Genomic DNA, 19,006 nt, shown 5'->3' with positions numbered 1-19,006 from the left:
GCACAACACAACTAGTATTGTCAGAAGCTAACACTAAATCACTAAACATCAGTTTCAAATTTTGCTACATATTATTATTTTAAAGGAGCATAAATAGGATGACCAAAGTTGAAAACACATGAAGGAACCTAAAGTTCATCCATGTCATGAAAACAGGGAACATTTAATGTCCATAACTGGATTAAAAGGCTCAAAATTAGCAGCCATCTTGAAAAATGTTGGTCATCCTGAAACTCAAGTGGCTGATGGGAAAACTGAGGGGCTAGCATGCTAACTTTTATGCCTGTATCTAAACTTCAATTATTTTTACATTAAAATGCTGCATTTAAATTAACTAATGAACTTCATCATGTATAATTACATAATAGTCTACTCTGAGTCTAGTCAAAGTTTTTATAATGAATTTATATCTGGTTTTAGAGCCAATCCAAGCTCAAATTATTTAATTGTTCATAACATAAATATCATGTTCTATTATAATTTGGCAGACCAAGAGATTATTCATGTTTTATTTGCTTTACTGTCACAAAGCTTGAACTCATGACATCATGAGTGTTTTCTCCTTTAGAGGAAGTGTTGCTACTTCTGTTTTAGCTCAAACCTGAAACAATCGACCTCCTGATGAATACAAAGTTCTGCAGAGTGTGTGTGAACACACCACGGCGTGTGTGTGTGTGTTAACCGCTGGATATGCGACTAATAACTACAGTGCTGGTTTCTGATTGGCTGCACTCACCTTTATTGTTTTTTTACATCCCAGGTATCGAATCCTGCATGCAGATCCAAAGATCGCTGCTCTGTTTGTTCAGGGCTGTAACAGGTTTTCCTGCTGGGATCAGAAGATCATCAGAACCTTTTGGACCTTCTTTGTTTCCCATCCACAGTCTGGATCTGGATCTGAACCTGCATTCATCCAATCAGGAAGCAGAAAGACACCAGAACTTGTAAGATTTCACAGTTTTTATCTGTGGTTTTCAGGTAGATTTGAGTTTTCAGTTATCAGAACTATTTTGGGATCCATTTTGAATGTGAGTATTTCAGATGTTTCACTACTTTCTGCATCTGAACTTTTTTTTTTGATCACAGGCAAATCTGCTGTTATGAAATGTATTTCCTGCTCCTTTTCAGAAGCACTTTCCTGCTCAGAAGTAATAAAATACACACATTTTAAATCTATTTTCATTTTATATTTTATCAAACTGGCAGATAAAACAAAGATCGGAGCGTTTGGTTATTGATTATCTCTGTTAAAAAGGGAGAGGCTTTAGGTTTTTACAACTTTAGAGCAAAGATAAAGACTTTCCAGGATGTGATATGATGCATCTGTGATTACATGATCCTTACAAAAACATTTTATTCTCAGACCAAAAATAAACCATTTCTCTTATAAGAACAGCCAAACACAGAACGGCACATTTTCTTGCAAATCAAATTAAATATTTATTGTAATTTAAGTCGTTTATTATACATGCCTTAAAATAAATTTTATTGGATCAACATTTCTAAATTTCTCAATTGGAGAACATTTATTAAATTTAATAATTTTTTTCTTTGTTTAGGAATAATTGGGAAAATAACTGTTATTCTAAATTGCTAATTTAGAAGAAATATAAGTATAAATATTTAAAAGTAAATTTTCAATGAGTTAATCATAACTTTCTGGTTCCCAGGGTTTCAATGTGACACTAAATCATTTGTCAAAGTGGGACAAACAGGAAAACATCTCATTCTAATGAATTAGCTCTATAAATTTCTTCATAAATCAGAAAATACCTTCAAAATTGACACGAATTTTGTTAGATCTGGTTAAAGTGTGGTGGCTGGTTGAACTTTTGACCTTTAAGCTTTTATTAATATCTTTAAAACAAAAGCAGCCCAAACAAAAATGTTTGCAGCACAAACATTTGACAGCAATTGTGTGTTTTGAAAAAGGTGGCGGCTTGTTTCTATTCCAAATGTCTCTGATTTTACATCATCAACTATTTGAAACACAAGGATGTTTTAAATGACAGAAAAAACAAAATGGTGACCTTTCTTATTAAGAACTGAATCGGCGGCTCTCTGTTCAGTCGCATGTGATTCAGGTGTGATGATGGACGAGCCGAGCTAACGATGGGATCGGTCGTGTCGTTCTTTAGGAAGTTGTGTGGAGGGGAGAAGCAGAAAGGTGAGATCTGACAGAGACAAACTTCAGGAAGTGGTTGGTAGCTTTTTCCTCTCTCTGGTTTCACTTTTCATCTCCATCTTTTCCCAGAGGAGGAGAGACGCCTGCGAGCGAATGACCGAGCTTTCAACCAGACCTGGCAGTACGCTGTAAGTATGCACTGAACCAGGGCCACTTTCTATGCTACTCATTGTTTTGGCTGCTGTTGGAAGTGGAGCGAGACAAATAATATTATATTAAGCTTATGGATCTAATACTTAAGGCATATCCAGTATTTATTTATTTATTTATTTATTTAGTATAACAATTGATTGATTTATTGGATGCCTGTAAAGTTTTCTTAAAAATTTCACATAGATAATTGTAAATCTTGTCTTTTTAATGTAATGAATTGTGGCACTTTTTTCTTTCCAAACATGCTGGATGGTCAACTTTTTAATAGGAAAGCTAAAACTGCCACAATTCAATGAACCAAAAATGACAACATTGATAATTAGACATGTAGCAATTTTAATAAAACTTGAGTGGCAGAAAGTAAATAATTCTTTTGTTACACTGAGTAAATAAATATAGCATTGAGTATAGAGGCCCTAAAAATATATTGGAGTCATATATTCATTTAATTGGTTTACAGTGAACCCTCTTTTTTCGCGGGGGTTGCGTTCCAAAAAGAACCCGTGATCGGCAAAATCCCTGAAGTAGTTACCTTTATTTTTTACAATTATTATACAGCATAATTAAATACTCTACATTGAAACCAAAGAACAAAACCTGTTTTCAGGCCTAAGCATTTTTTAACAAATATAACGCTTTCTTACAAATAACTGCAGTAAAATAATCATTTTAATCATCAATATAAAGTACAGTAGGACAAAATTGTGACTCGCATATTTCACTGTTCCTCTGACTGTGATGCTGCGACCTGACTCCGCTCTCTAGTGTCTTTTTCTTCTGAAGCCTGAGGTGCAGGTGTGTGTTTTTTTGGGAGAAGAACAAAGTTATCGGTAGTTGCTGTAGCTCTTTTTTCTTCTGGGCAAAAATATTTGCCAAGCTGTATTACGTACATTTAAATACCGTGACATTATTGGCACACAGGTAGAGAAGAAGCGCGGAGACTGTTTAGCCAATCAGGACGCAGAACACAATGCACTGTGAAAAAAAAAAAAACTGCACAAAAAACTGAAACACTGTGAAAGGTGAATCATGTTATAGCGAGGGTTCACTGTATATTTGTAATTCCAGTATAATTCAAACGTTACAATAATTGTTCTTTACTGAAATTTTTGTCACTGGTTGAAATATCAACTAGAACCTGTTCTGAGGAGGAAAACTAAAGAAAAATAAAGAATCTAAAGTAATACATTATCAGTCATGTTTTGAAATTGTAAATATTAATTTCCTACTCATTACAAATTGTCACCATGCTGACATTATTGCATTTTTAGCTCATGTTTGAGAACATGTGTGCAAATCAAAAGTGTGTTTATGTTTGGGTGTGAGTTATAAGAGTGTGTGGACTTTGTCCTGCTTGTGGCAAAACATGTAATTATGTATGCCTCCTCCTAAAAAAGGAGGAGGCGTGGCTTCAATATTTAAGAATACCATAAATTGTAGTAAAATCTCTTTGGGTCACTTCACGTCTTTTGACTATCTTGGAATTGAGGTTAAAGGCCACAAACGAACTTTGACAGTAACTCTATACAAAACTCCAACTTTTGTGGAAAATTTCTTTACTGACTTGAATGAGCTTCTATCTCTCATATGTATTGATTATGATTGTTTAATAATTGTTGGTGATTTCAACATTCATGTTGACAACCCCCAAGACAGAGGGGCAAAAAAGCTCGCTAATATTTTAGAGACTTTTGGTCTAACAAAACATGTCAAACAAGCAACACACACTCAAGGACACACACTGGACCTGGTTATCAGTAAGGGTGTGAATATTTCCAATGTCTCTGTAACTGATGTCGCCCTGTCGGATCACTTCTTGTTATCTTTGAAAGTTCTTTATCTTTTAACCCACTTGGACAAACAGCAACCATCACAAAACGTTCTCTCACTGAAAACACAGCAGAAACTTTTAATCAAATCTACTCTTCTTCCTCACCCTTAAGCTGTAATGATGTAGATAAGTTGGTAAATGATTTTCAGTCTAAAGTCTCAGATATTATTGATTCCATTGCCCCAATTAAAATGAAAGTTGTGTCTGGTAAAAAGAAATCTCCATGGAGAAATGCACAAACAGTTAGATCTGCAAGACAACTCTGCCGTAGGGCAGAACGAAAATGGCGTAAAACTCAACTCCACGTTCATTGTGACATCTATAAAGAAAGACTACGTAACTATCAATAACACTAAAACATGCAAGAGAGGCTTTCTTTGCAGATGTTATAAACAAAAACATTAACAATGCTCGAGCTTTATTTGCAACAGTTGACAGAATCACAAACCCTCCTGTGACGTTACCGCCTGAATTCCAATGTATTGCCGCCTGCAACCAGTTTTCCAGCTTCTTTTCAGAGAAAATTCAAAAAATCAGAGCATTAATCTGTACATCCACTATAAAGTCAGTACCAATGCTGTGCCCAAACAAAACAAATACAGGAAAAATGACCCAGTTTCAACTACAACTACTTAATTATAAAACCCTACAGGAAATTATAAGTCAACTAAGCTCCAGTTCCTGCTGTCTGGATGTTTTACCCTCACATTTCTTTAAGAAAGTCCTGCCTGTTATTGCTGCTGATCTGATCCAAATAGTAAACTCATCGCTCTCATCACTGGGGTGATTTTTTTTAAAACTTTCTTCCAGATTTGATTAACAAAACTTAATATATATTTTTTTAATTTATTCCTTTTGTTCCTCAGAAAAATGCCATCAAAACATCCAAATACAACCTTTTCTCCTTCCTGCCTCTGAACCTCTTTGAACAGTTCAGCAGGCTCGCCAACGCCTACTTCCTCTTCCTCCTCATCCTCGAGGTAGAACATTTCATTATTTTGAGTTGTTAATATTTTTGTGGCTTTAAATTTAGAAATAAATATATTTCTAGTTGTGCAACTTCTCTTTGTTGAATTCTGTGTAAATTTTAAGACCTTTTTGTATTAAAAATGTGGTGATTTGTGTGGTTTGACAGCTAATCCCACAAATCTCTGCTGTTCCCTGGTTCACGACGGCTGTGCCGCTGATCGTTGTTCTTTCCATATCGGGAGTCAAAGACGCTAACGATGACATAGTAAGGATAACAAATTTATTGTTCATAAAAGAAACGGTGCTAGCTACTGAAATGAAACATGAGAAAACAATGTTTTCTGTCTTTTTTATGTGAAATGAGCAGAACAGACACAAACAGGACAAGCAGGTGAATAACCACAAGGTGAAAGTCCTGATACACGGAGAGTGAGTCACTGCTTCCAAGATTTTACTAATAAAAACAGTTAGAGAGTTTTTCTTATCCAGTCAGATGATTTAGAGGTTTTTCTTTCCAGGCTGAGAGAAGAAAAATGGATGAACATCCAGGTTGGAGATATCATCAAAGTGGAGAGCAACCAGTTTGTTCCAGTAAGTTCGGACTTCTTAAAGGAAAATGTATTATTTTTTTATGTAACATTTGTGAAAGCTGAAGTCACTTTTAGCTGAACTGATGGTGCTTTCAGGCCGACCTCCTGCTTCTGTCCAGCAGCGAACCTCTCAACCTGATTTATGTGGAAACAGCTGAGTTAGACGGGTGAGTGTGAATCCTGAAATGCCTGAACAAGAGAATAAATTTACATTCTTACTTCTTCCTGGTGTCCCTCAGGGAAACCAACCTGAAGGTGAAACAGGCCCTGACCGTCACCGGGGAGATGGGAGACAACATCGATGATCTGTCTGCCTTCAGAGGTAACAAGTTCACTCAAACATGTTGGGATTCCTGATTATCTTCAGCTAAAACCAGATATTTACAGTACCTGTTCTTTTCCTCACTATCTGACTGGAAATTAGACAAAAGCTTTCATGTCTTAGGTCAGTAAGGATTGCTGAAATTATTTTTAATCACCAGAAGGAAGATGGGAGAAACTTACAAGCCTGAGAACAGAATCATGGATGACATAAGGAGGGACTGGTGCACTTAAAAAATAGCTGCCATCATGAGGAAAGATTACTGCTTAAAAGGAAATTCTACCAAATAGTACATAAAGTTTAAAAAAATATCTTGAACAGGAAATGATTAGACTGATTTAAAGGGGACCAATTATAGAAAATTCACATTTTGAACATTTTCTTCCATTTGTGTCGCTCTGCTTCTAAAAACAACACAAACGTTTAACAAACACCCAGCTGCTTTTTGGCAACAAGTTAATGTTTTTTGTTGTCTGAAAAATTTGTTGTTTCAAAAACCTCTGAATTGTTGAGCTACATTCCACAGGCACTGCACCGTTACCTAGCAACCCTAGCAGAGCCCAGCACCGTTACCTAGCAACATAAACAGACTTCCAGCACGTTTGATTTAAATTTAATTACCTAAGAGCTACATTCCACAGGCACTGCACCGTTACCTAGCAACCCTAGCAGAGCCCAGCACCGTTACCTAGCAACATAAACAGACTTCCAGCACGTTTGATTTAAATTTAATTACCTAAGAATGACTTTGTGCAAAAGATGTTTTGTATCCCCTCTAAATCTGTATTAAGCCATTCAAGAAAGCATGATAAGTTACCTTTAATGTCAGACTATGAGAAACAAAAGTTTTTTTGTAAACATCTGGATGCTAATGTCTGTGGTTTTCAGGTGAAGTTCGATGTGAGCCTCCAAACAACCATCTGGATAAATTCAAAGGGACTCTGACTGTGGATGAACAGCAACACGGGCTGGACAACGATAAGATCCTGCTCAGAGGATGCACTGTGAGGAACACAGAGTGGTGCTTCGGTTTGGTCATCTTCGCAGGTAAGAATCCCTCCCTGCAGCCAGAGCAGCAGCTGCTTTGATAGTTGCAGAGAGATAGTTTGAAATGGTCTTAATGAGTAATTTCCTTGTATACTAGACGCCTAGAAGAGTTTCTCTTAACCTTCAATAACTGTGTCTGATTCATTTCAGGTCTTGATACCAAGCTCATGCAGAACAGCGGGAGAACCACATTTAAACGGACCAGCATCGATCAGCTGATGAACCTCCTGGTGTTATGTGTGAGTTCAAGCATCCACAATTTAAAAAATGTTATAATAAAGACAGTGCTGGGCAAGGCTAGCTGAAAAGTTACCTGTGCCATTAGAAACAACAGTTCCGCTAACACTAAAGCGCTAAACCAGCATTTTATTCAGAGGAAGCTAATGCAGAAGCAATAATGTGGTCAATTCTGCCATTAGTACCCACCATGTTAACAGAAGGTTTACTAAACAGCCAAATAAATTAGGCTTTATAATTTATCCAAAGAAACTAATTTAGGGGAAGTGTGCTAAATGTTTTCAATCATAGTAAAAGCACTAAATGAAAAATTAGCTCCACTATTTGCGCAATTGCAGAAGTGTGTCCATTGCTTTTAGATGATTGATTAAACATATTCCTCCATTTTGGTTAGATCTTTGGTTTCCTGGCAACTATTTGTGCCATCATGACGGTTGGCCATGCCATCTGGGAGGTGAATGAGGGCTCGACCTTCACAGCGTTTCTTCCTCGCCAATCAGGCGTTGACATTCCTCTGTCGTCCTTCTACACCTTCTGGTCCTACGTCATTGTCCTCAACACGTTGGTGCCCAGTTCTCTCTATGTCAGGTAGATGAAGACAGTAGCGTTAGCAGGAGTAGCCATGGTGCTACGTGGAGACTCAATGTTTTGTCTGGATTTTCTCATCAGCGTGGAGATGATTCGCCTCGGGAACAGCTTCTTCATAGACTGGGACAGGAAGATGTACTATCCGAAGAAAGACACTCCGGCTCAGGCGAGGACCACCACACTCAACGAGGAGCTGGGTCAGATCAAGTACATCTTCAGTGACAAGACCGGCACTCTGACACAGAACATCATGACCTTCAACAAATGCTCCATCAACGGGAGGAACTATGGTAGGAATCTGACACCTGATGAGTTTCTTTGTGTTTTTTCAATGAGGGGACGGATTCTTATTTTTGTAGTTTGTTACATTCAGTGAGGAGTTTTTAGGGAATAAGTACTTTCTAGAAACATTTGTTGGCTAGTAAAGTAGAACCAGTCCTTGACTCATCTTCAGTGTTCAGATGTTCAGGTACACAACCCATTGGCTGCCTGAAGTTGTAAAGTAATTAATACCTTCACTCTAGAAATGTTGTTCTGTTGGACTGACTTTGCATTTCACATCAGTAAAATAGATATCCAGGGAGCCAAATGTATAGGTGCTTCTTCTCCCTATTGCAAGGAGTCAGTTCAGATGGTTTAAAAATATGAATGCCCCTCGGCCACCTGCTGTATTCTTTGAATTTAGTCAATGAGTTGATTCTGACAAACATTTCTCTCTTACTCAGGTGAGCTGTATGACTTTTCTGGCCAAAGGATGGAGATAACGGAGGTAAAGCAGCCTCAACAGGCGACACCTTGTGCTCACAAGATGAATCTCAGATTAACTTGTTAGTCCTGCTAAAGCTAAAGCCCTACACCATGCTAGTATTTATTACAAGCTAATAAATACTAAAGTAGTAAAGTGACAAATTCAAACCTGTTAATACTCACCATGTATCAACAGAAAGCATCAAAAGCTAAGTAAATGAGCACTTTAGAATTTATCTGGAGAAATAAATTTAGGGGAAGCTAAGTGTGCTAAAACGTTTCAAAGATAGTAAAAAATATTAGCGGATCAGCAGGGTTGTGTCTGCCACAGAATAAAAGTAAAGATTTGCAGCTTAACAATGTGATAGAAATCAACTATTTTTAGAAATCAGAGGAAAAACCACATCTCATCATTAGTTCTGCTAACACTAAATAGCTAAACTAACATGGTATTTAGCAGAAGCTAATGCTAAATCACAGAAATGTTAAGTTCTGCGATGTTGATACAAATCATGTGTCAACTGAAACTTTACACAACAAAGTAATTTAGCACTTTAGAATTAATCAGGAGAAATGAATTTAAAAGAAGCAAAATGATCTAAAATCTTTCAAAGTTTACAACATTGCCAAACTAAAAATTTGCTCCACCCATTAGCAGAATAACAAATTTTCTCCACCACTGAAGGAAAGTAAAACAATGATTTGCAGATTAGCAAACTTAAAATTGATCAACTTATGTTGATAAAAATGCTCTGGCCTCAAAGAGATGCGCTGAGTAATGAATGTCCTTTGCAGAACATGAAGAGAGTGGACTTCACCTGGAACCAGCTGGCAGATCCAAAGTTTGTCTTCCATGATTACAGCCTGCTGGAGTCGGTGAAGGAGGGAAACCCAGAGGCCCAGGCCTTCTTCCGCCTGCTGGCTCTGTGCCACACCGTCATGTCGGAGGAAAAGAAAGAGGGTCAGAGTCCGACAATCATCTGGTGTTTACAACAAGCAGCAACTTTCAGCTGACACTGCACATATAATAGACCTCAAAACTGTAAATATCCTCTTCTAGTATAATGAAAAATTTAATATTTAAAATATATTCAGTAGAACTACTTTAAAAAACAAACAATGGGTTGTAAATACATAATAAAAATCTGCATCAAACTGGCTGCCTAACAGCAGTAAAACAAGCTGACCAAATGTGCTGGAGCTCTGCTTGGGTTGCTAGGCGGCAGGTGGAACGTTGCTGTAGTTGCTAGGTAACAGCGTAGTCCAGTTGAATGTGACGTTACATTTAGAAGGTTTTGAAATGTCTCATTTCCCAGGAATCAGAAAAACCAAAAACTACTCTGTGATTTTTTAAAGCAATCCTGATGGTTTTAGAAGCAGTAGTGACCAAAATGGAAGTGATAAAATGTGCAACATGTGAATTTTTAAACTAGTACTTTGAGTTTTAGCATCTTTGTTGGATCCTGTGGCAGATTTTGATTAGGTGTTTGTCAGCAGAATGAGAGTAGAGACCAGAAGGCTAAATATAAAATTAAAACTAAGAAATTATGTGTTGACAATAATCATTTCATGTTTAATCATGTTTAATTATGATTAAACATGATTTAATTATGTCAACAATCATGTTTAATCATTATTGCCTCCATCCTCCATGTACACCATCCGTCCTCTGTGTCATCTGCTAGGGGAACTCAACTATCAGGCTCAGTCGCCAGATGAGGGCGCTCTAGTGACCGCAGCGAGGAACTTTGGGTTTGTTTTTCGCTCCCGGACTCCAGAGACCATCACTGTCATGGAGATGGGGAGGAAAGTTACATATGAGCTTCTGGCTGTTCTGGACTTCAACAACGTGAGGAAGAGGATGTCAGTGATTGGTAGGTGAGGGGGTGTGCATGTGTGTTGGTGTTTGTGTGTGTGTGTGTGCGTGTGGGCGTGTGTTTTACAGCAAAATTTAAAATATCTTATCAGAAATAATATTACTTGTTTAATTTTGTAAGCACAGAATTACAAAATGTTGTTTGTAAGGAGTTCCTACAAGGCCCAACATTATGTTAGACTTAATGTTGGTTGGTTGGTTGGTTGGTTGGTTGGTTGGTAGGTTGGTTGGTTGGTTGGTTGGTTGGTTGGTTGGACGGACGGACGGACGGACGGACGTCTTATTTACCAAACGTTGTCTCTTTAAATCTCCCTCCCAGTCCGTGACCCTGAGGGCAAGATGACTCTTTACTGCAAAGGAGCAGACACCATCATCTATGAGCGACTGCACCCATCCTGCTCCAAACTGAAGGATGTCACCAGCACACACCTGAACGTGAGACATTACCACCAAACGACTGATTTTCCTCTGAAAGGAGAAACGCTTTAATGGTTCTGAAATGTTCAAACCAGGAGTATGCAGGCGACGGGCTTCGCACTCTGGCTCTGGCCTACAAAGACTTGGAGGAGAGCTACATGGAGCGCTGGCTGCAGCGCCACCAGGAGGCCACCACGGCCATTGAGGGACGCGAGGACAGACTGGATGTTCTCTACGAAGACATCGAAACGCACCTGATGGTTAGCTCAGAGCTGCGAATCACACCAGCTAGCAGGGAGGGGTTATAACGAGAGATATCCATGTCTTGATCAATCATTCACTTCTTGAGTGGCCTTTTTACAAAAATTGTATGTTTTTTAAACTTGAGTACAGTTGCTTGTACTCTTAACAGGGTTATAACCTCTGGTTATAACAGAAGGTGGCTAAGAAGAACATCAGGACTTTTACGTTGCTAACTGCTAACTTTGCTTCCAGCTGTTGGGAGCCACAGCTGTGGAGGACAAGTTGCAGGACGGCGTCCCTCACACCATCGAGCAGCTGGCCAAAGCTGACATCAAAATCTGGGTTCTGACCGGAGATAAACAAGGTTTGCACCCAATGTGCCTATAACCCCAGTCATTCAATTTAATTTAATTCAAATCATTCTCTTAAACAGTAATTTATTTATTTTAATTCACAGAAACAGCAGAAAACATTGGATATTCCTGCAACATTTTGAGAGAAGAGATGAAGGAGATCTTTGTTGTGACTGCTAACACAGCTGACAAGGTCAAAGAGGAACTGCAGTGAGTCAATCAGTTACTATTTATTGTTGGGTCTTCTGATTATTTTTACTACATACAACCAGCAGTAAATGCAAACCATGCTTTAGAAATTCACTCAAACAAAGACACAGCACCTTTCATAATTACTAGCATACCAAATAAACATTGATCGTAAATTAATTTATACATTATTGCAGTTTACACTGAAAATTAAAACAAATATAACCTCTAATTTGAGACGCTTCTCTTCAAAATGGACAGGTAAGAGAAAATGCCTTTCGACTAAAGCAGACATGATAAAAACCCCAAAACACAAGCCATACACAGTATTTAGCATAAGCTAATGCTAAATTATACCAACTGAGTTCTTAGCAAAAGCTAATGTTAAAGATCTATACCAACACAGCATTAATAAGAAATTAATGCTAAAGCACTATACCAACACGGTATGTAGCAGATGCTAAACATAAAGCTTTATTCGACATGGTATTTTGTGGAAGCTGATGCTAAAGAAAAACATGTGATTTAGCTTTATAATATTATGCCAACACAATATTTTACCAAAGCTAATGCTGAAGCACTGTACCAACACCATATTTATCAGAAGCTAATGCTAAAGCAGTAAATTCAACCATGTTGAAACACCTACCATGTCTCAGGGACATGGTAGGTGTTCTTGCATACAATCATCCCATCCAACTCCACCAATATGCATTTTCACAAGAAATCCCTTGATCACTCATAATTTATCTCTGTCTTAGCTATGATTTTACAAAAACTGACAAATTAGCCATGAAATCTTAGCTTTAGTTGTGGTTTTCTGCCATCTTTCTTATTTTCAGGAACGCCAGAAGGAAAATGTGTCCCGGATCAGCAGAGAAGCCGAAGGTGATCAAAGCTCGAGCCGGCTTGTTTTGGCTCCAGAAGACCCAGACTGTCCAGGATGAGAAAGTAAACGGAGAATATGGCCTGATTATAAACGGACATAGCTTGGTAAGAAGCTGTTTTAGGCACCAAACAGTTTCAGTTATTTTCTGAATAAAAATGCAGTCTTTGGGTTAGCTGGAGTTATGCGGCCTACAGAAGTGTGTGAACTCTTAATCTTTAGGCCTACGCGCTGCAAGAGGACTTGGAGTTGGAGCTGCTGAGGACGGCATGCATGTGCAAGACGGTCATTTGCTGCAGGGTCACCCCGCTGCAGAAGGCCCAGGTGGTTGAACTGGTCAAGAAGTACAAACAGGCTATAACTCTGGCCATAGGAGACGGAGCCAATGATGTCAGCATGATCAAGGGTAAAAATCAGAAATCAGAGTTTCAGTCCAACTAAAGGCTCTCCCATACTTCATCTGAAGCATCAAAATTGACTCTGATTGATGTAGTTGAAAATTGCATCATCTTATTTGCAGGAATGTGTCTTCTTTCCATTCTTGATACAGTTACAACAGAGCTCTGTACAAAGTGTTGCGTGATTGGTCAGGAATTTTTGGGCGTGTTTTATGGGGACATTGCTATCCGAACGAATTTGATCAACCAATTATCTGGTTTCTGTATCCACAGGCAACATGAACACTTTTGACGAGCGGGTTGTTGGATAAAGTGAGGAATTACAAATATTTTCATGATTCTTCACTGAATATCTACAAAGATTGCTAAATTGGTCAAAACTGCACTGGAAATTCCAACTTATTGTTTACAATGTCTGCAAGAAGGTGTGCTGATTTCTCCATGACTGTTTTGTTACTGATATGCTTTGGGCGTGACTTATGCCAAACTGGGAGAGGTGTCTTCAGGTGGTTTGTGATGTATGTGAACGCCAAGTGGACCAGAGACCACTCCAAAAGGTGACTACAACACAGGGCATTCTGGGTAAATACAACCAAAATAAACGTCCTAGCCTAGCGCTAGCGGGAGAAATTACTTGTGGTTTTTAGCCAAAGACAAAAGAGAAATCCTACAACCAGTACAATCTGATGCTACTCCATTTTTGTTAGCATCTTACCAAGAAGGAAGTTGCAGTCAGTATCTTCTTCTGAGATTTTTGTGTAGTTTCCCTCAGTGGTTCTTTGTGCAGTGCCACCACAGGTGGGGAGGGGAACAGATTTGGATCATCAGAAGTAGTACAGTGTGAAAGCAAACTGCACCAGTTGAAAATTTAACAAAAGTTGCAATTTTGGTCACCAATTGAACTGAGTCTACCAGACTATCGGGTGGGAAAACACCCTTAACATCCTGCAGCCACATGGCCTTGCGTTGACTGTTCAACTTTGGCTCCCCATGTTGTTGATATCAGCTGTCAGTGAAGCCGTTGTATGATGAAATTGCATCAGTTTTGTTAATCAGAAATGGTGAGGAATCACGTATATGCCTGATTTTTCACTAAATAACTGCAATGATTGTCAAAAGGCTAAAAGCTCACTGCAGAATGATGCGTCTCTCTCCCCATGACTGTTTCATTGTGTGCAAAACGTCCCTCAACAACGTAACCATAAATCAACTCTTCAGCTTTGAGTGAACAATGGGAGAGCCTTAAAAGGTCCAGGAAACCCTTCAGACTGAAAAACAAGTGAAGAATCTCGTTGTTTTGCTTCTAGCTGCTCATGTCGGTGTGGGCATCAGCGGTCAGGAGGGGATGCAAGCTGTTCTCTCCAGCGACTTCTCCTTCGCCCAGTTCCGTTACCTCCAGCGCCTCCTGCTGGCGCACGGCCGCTGGTCCTACATTCGCATGTGCAAGTTCCTGCAATATTTCTTCTACAAGAACTTTAGCTATACCCTTCTTCACTTCTGGTATGGTTTCTTCTGCGGCTTTTCTGCACAGGTGAGTGAAAAGTCCTGGAGCTGCATGAAGAAAGTTCACACTTGGTGTGAATGTTGACTGATCTTTTTGTGGTTCTTGTCCCAGACTGTTTATGACAGCTGGTTCATCACCTTGTATAATATGGTTTATACTGCTACCTCAGTTCTCGCCTTGGGCCTCTTTGACCAGGTAGAAGGAATCTTGTTATTTTTTATTTAAAAGACAAAGTAATGGTGAGATATATCCCACTCCGGTCCCTTAGCTTACACCGTTGTACCTTTTCTTTTTGCTTTCTCTCGCAGGACGTCAACGACCGCTGGAGTTTCCGATATCCTCAGCTCTACTCTCCTGGCCAGCTCAACATGTTTTTCAGTAAAAGAACTTTTGTCCAATGTTTAATAGTCACCACCTACACCTCCCTGGTCCTCTTCTTTATCCCATGGGCAGCCATGCAGGACTCTGTCCGGGGAGATGGCAAAGACGTAGCGGACTATCAGTCCTTCTCTATGTTGACGCAAACCAGCCTGATGTTAGTGGTGAGCGCTCAGGTAAGACGTTCTCTGCTCTTAGTGTCATTTATCATATATTTGATAGCTTTGTACCAATTTCATCATGCTTGGTTATGGAAAAATGGAAAAATCTCTAGCATATTTTAAATGATGCATGCTGGTGTAACTGTGCCTGAGTGAAGTTGGCCACCCCACCTTGTTCAAATTAAACTAAATTGATGTTAAACGTTTTAGTAGCACAGTTGACATGATTCCTAACAGTTGAGCATATCACCAAGGAAAACTCAGTAAAAAAAACTGATTTTTTATTTTTTATTTTCCAGATGTTTCTTGACACCCATTACTGGACAGCAATTAATCAGTTCTTTCTGTTGGGCAGCATTGCTGCCTACTTGGCCATCACGTTTACTTTTTACAGCAATGGCCTTTTTTTCATGTTCACCTCCAGTTTCCCCTTTATTGGTGAGTAGATTTAGCTTTTTATCATGTCTAATACTTGGTTCCAAAATAAAATGTACTTAAGTATTAATTTAGTAAATGTTTTATAAGAAATGAAAGAAAGTCGGTTTAAATTTCCTAAATGTAAGATTTTTAATTTATACTTACGCTCAAAAATGCTATATTTTTAAATATAAATACATTGACATTGATGACACAAACCAAAGTAATAATTTACAAAATATGGGATTAAAAATTTTGCCCAGTGGAACTCCATTGTTAAAATTATAACACCCACTGGCGATTCTAGCCCAGTTTTAGGGGCGATTTAGCACCCCTAAAACCCTGACTCATAAAGTCCACTTTTCCATAGATGGACAGTCATTCTTATTTTTTTTAAAAAGGCCAACAGGCGCATAACATTCAGATAAAAATAAGGGTAATGCAATTTCTAAGTATGATTTTCAAATAAAGTTCAGGTTAAGGACTCATTTTCAATAGTCATTAACCTGAACTTCTACCTTGATAATAAACTGGTTTTAGGTTTAGTAATCCTATGAATTTAGTAAAATGTTCTTCAAATACATTTTTTTTTTGTTACCCCTCCAGGGGGTCTTTTGTGGGCTCTAGTGTCCCTTATATGATAGTAGGCTGACAGGAAACAGGGAAGGAGAGGGGGGAAGACATGCGGCAAATATCGTCGGGTCCGCGTCAAGGACTCAAGGCCTCCAAATACGGGTCACGCTAACCCCTACGCCACCATGGCACGCCCGGAAATGCATATTTTTAAGTAGATTTTATTTTAATTTCCACACTAGGACTGTGCCACTCCACAGCTGCTTGTCTCTCAGTTAATGTTAGCAGATGTTGGCAGGTATGACGTGGTCTGATTCTGTTTCAAACTGAGTTTATACACCTCTGGAAAAAATGTAAAGTTTCTCTGATTTTACTCTTTATATGTATACAGTATGTTTGAGTAAAATGAATATTGTTTATTCTATGACTTACTGACAACATGTCTTCATTTTGTTTGTGAATGTATGTAAATAAGCAGTTAGAATTAGGAAACTGCACCAACAAATATCTTTTCATGGGTCTTAGCCTTACTGGGGGCTCAGCACCCCTAAAAGTCAGATCCTAGAATCGCCCCTGATAACACCTTTAGAAAAAACTGTTTAAAAAATTCCCTTTTGACAGGAATAAATCAGACTCAGTGCAGTTAGATGAAAAACTGACACAGAATATAAAGTTAATATTTTTAAATAACAGGAAATTATGTAAACTTCAGAGTAGTAGGAAAAGCAAGTGGTCAGTTTGCATCCAGTAGTTTATAGTAGGATAGCTACAGAAATGCACAGTTTGGAGTTTTAACCACTAGGTGTCACTATTACCTCCAAATCAGAGACTTTGGCTTCACTAATAATGTATGGCTGAAAGTTAAATTCTTTCTTTTGTATAATCTGCTGCTTTTAACGGAATAAACTTAATTTGTTTTTATTTTTTATGTGTCCAAATTTGCTTGTGTGGTAATAAACTGTTGTAAAATGGATTTCAGGCTCAGCGAGGAACAGTTTGAACCAGCCGAACGTGTGGCTGACGATGTTCCTGACCTGTCTTCTCTGCATCCTGCCTACGGTGGCTTATCGGTTCCTCCACATGCTGCTTCGTCCCACCATCACTGATAAGGTGGGGAACCAAAATCAGAAGCCTTTTTATTGTATCGACGCATATTAAAGTCATATGATGTGTTTGAACTGTTGTTTAAAGCAAAAAGTAAGAGCAATAATCTGTAAAAAGGAGAACTGGAATGCGTGGATTTTCTGTAATTCCCAATCTGCTTAAAATATATAAATACACCTTCACCAATATTTAGATAAATCTTTGCTAACTACATCATGGCCGCATTCATCTAATTGATGATTTTAGTGCAAAAATGTATTTTCCAGGAGAACCATGGAGTCCATTGTATGATGACTTATCAGGCCCAATGTGGATAGAGAAATAATTGGAGTAAATTTGAAATTAATCTTGATTTACATTTTTGTGTTAAAACTCAAAACATTTATAGAAAAAAACGTATAAATTTTAAGATTAATCCCAGAAATTCTGACAAAAAATAAAGACAATTTCTGAGTTTGAAAAGTTGAAAATTTGCTGTAAATGTTTTTGTTTTTAAATTAACATAAACCTCTCAAATTTATTTAGAAAAAAGGTGGAAATCTTTGAGCATGAAAACTCAAAATTTTGCTAGAAAACACTCACAAATGTTGAGATTAATTTAAGAAATTTTTACGAGATCTTTTGGTAGAAATGTATTTCTTGTTTTCCTATCTAAAATGGCCCTAATACGCCGTTGAACCATAGTGGAAAATGGCCGCCATTTTGATTTATAACGGTTTTATTCCCCCAAAAAGCTAGCCCCTGAGAACAAGATTTATCTGAAATATTTACTTAACTTCAGCACTATGAAGCAGAACACTGTTAGTATTTGCTCAACAGAAGGTTTGTAGCTAGATTTAAGCTAAATCTGAGCCATCTCTCCAGGTCAGGCATAAGGCTCGGGAGGAGGGACAGCCGGCTCCGGCTCCTTACCGGCCGCCTCCACGGCGCGTCAGCACCCGCCGCTCCAGCTACGCCTTCTCCCACTCCCAGGGCTACGGAGACCTGGTGACCTCCCGCAAATTCCTGCGCCTGAAGAGGCGTCCGTCCCTGTTCGGCAGAAAGGACTCTCCACTGGTGGAGAACCAGCCGCAGCGCTACCGGACCATAACGGAGGAGACGAAGGAGTCGCAGACATAGGATGCGTTCAGGGACTGAATTATTTTTATTTGTGTCGTTATTTTGATACCTGACTGAGAACTGGACGGATGCCAGAGGAAATTATAGCGTTATTAAAACACTGAAATAATGTTTTTATTATTATTATTATTGATAAAGAGCTAATGGCATCAAATATGTTTACTAATTATACATTAAAAGTAAAAACTGGTGGCCTTCGATGCTTACAGTTCCAGTCTGGTTTACTTCTTTGGCGCCAGACAAGAAAGGGCGCCATCTTGTGGTGGGAAGAGTGTAAGCGCAGTAATAAACTCCATGATGTTTTATTTTCTTTTTTTTTTATCGTTGTTCCTGTTTTTGAGCGTCTTTAAGCAAAAATTATGTTCACTTCTCAGATTTTTCTGAAACACTATTTGGCCTTTATTAAACATTTATTATATTTTAAACAGAAAAGTACAATATTTACCAATCACATAAACATACAGTGGAAAAAGTTCCAGATTTCATTGTCTTTGCATGTTTATAACATCAAACAGATTTAAATATTAGTTAGAAGACAACACGAGTAAACACAAAATTCTGTTTTTAAATGGAGGTGTTTTTTTATTAAAAGAGAAACAAAATCCAAGCTGGGATTAATTATTGCAGATAAGCTTTATTTTAAACTTAATGTGACACATTTAAGCTCCAATTTAAACTTTGCTTCTAATAGAAATAAATTATATTTCTTCCTCATATGT

The 19,006-nt window shown here is 38.3% G+C and overlaps 1 protein-coding gene across 2 annotated transcripts; it reads left to right on the top strand.

Moving 5' to 3' along the window:
* Positions 1 to 776: 776 nt before the first annotated feature.
* Positions 777 to 19,006, top strand: LOC102221094 (phospholipid-transporting ATPase ID-like). Of its 2 annotated transcripts, none has more exons than XM_023337874.1 (28): positions 777 to 944; positions 2,070 to 2,167; positions 2,255 to 2,313; positions 5,036 to 5,149; positions 5,305 to 5,403; positions 5,506 to 5,567; positions 5,657 to 5,729; positions 5,825 to 5,895; positions 5,968 to 6,050; positions 6,939 to 7,097; positions 7,248 to 7,336; positions 7,729 to 7,922; positions 8,004 to 8,212; positions 8,648 to 8,691; positions 9,465 to 9,630; positions 10,355 to 10,543; positions 10,865 to 10,980; positions 11,058 to 11,222; positions 11,458 to 11,569; positions 11,663 to 11,768; positions 12,590 to 12,740; positions 12,856 to 13,039; positions 14,339 to 14,562; positions 14,647 to 14,730; positions 14,844 to 15,089; positions 15,374 to 15,512; positions 17,044 to 17,174; positions 18,033 to 19,006. In XM_023337874.1, the coding sequence occupies exons 2-28, from the start codon at positions 2,113 to 2,115 to the stop codon at positions 18,285 to 18,287; spliced, it is 3,579 nt and encodes a 1,192-aa protein (XP_023193642.1). In that variant the 5' UTR covers positions 777 to 944; positions 2,070 to 2,112; the 3' UTR covers positions 18,288 to 19,006. The 2 variants fall into 2 exon arrangements, with proteins under 2 accessions (XP_023193642.1, XP_023193643.1); XM_023337875.1 differs by having other exon boundaries at positions 777 to 1,028.

Source organism: Xiphophorus maculatus, chromosome 8, assembly GCF_002775205.1.
Source record: "Xiphophorus maculatus strain JP 163 A chromosome 8, X_maculatus-5.0-male, whole genome shotgun sequence".
NCBI classification, from domain to species: domain Eukaryota; kingdom Metazoa; phylum Chordata; class Actinopteri; order Cyprinodontiformes; family Poeciliidae; genus Xiphophorus; species Xiphophorus maculatus.
The sequence above is the reverse complement of the archived record's forward strand: the minus strand, read 5'-3'. Positions and strand labels throughout refer to the sequence as shown.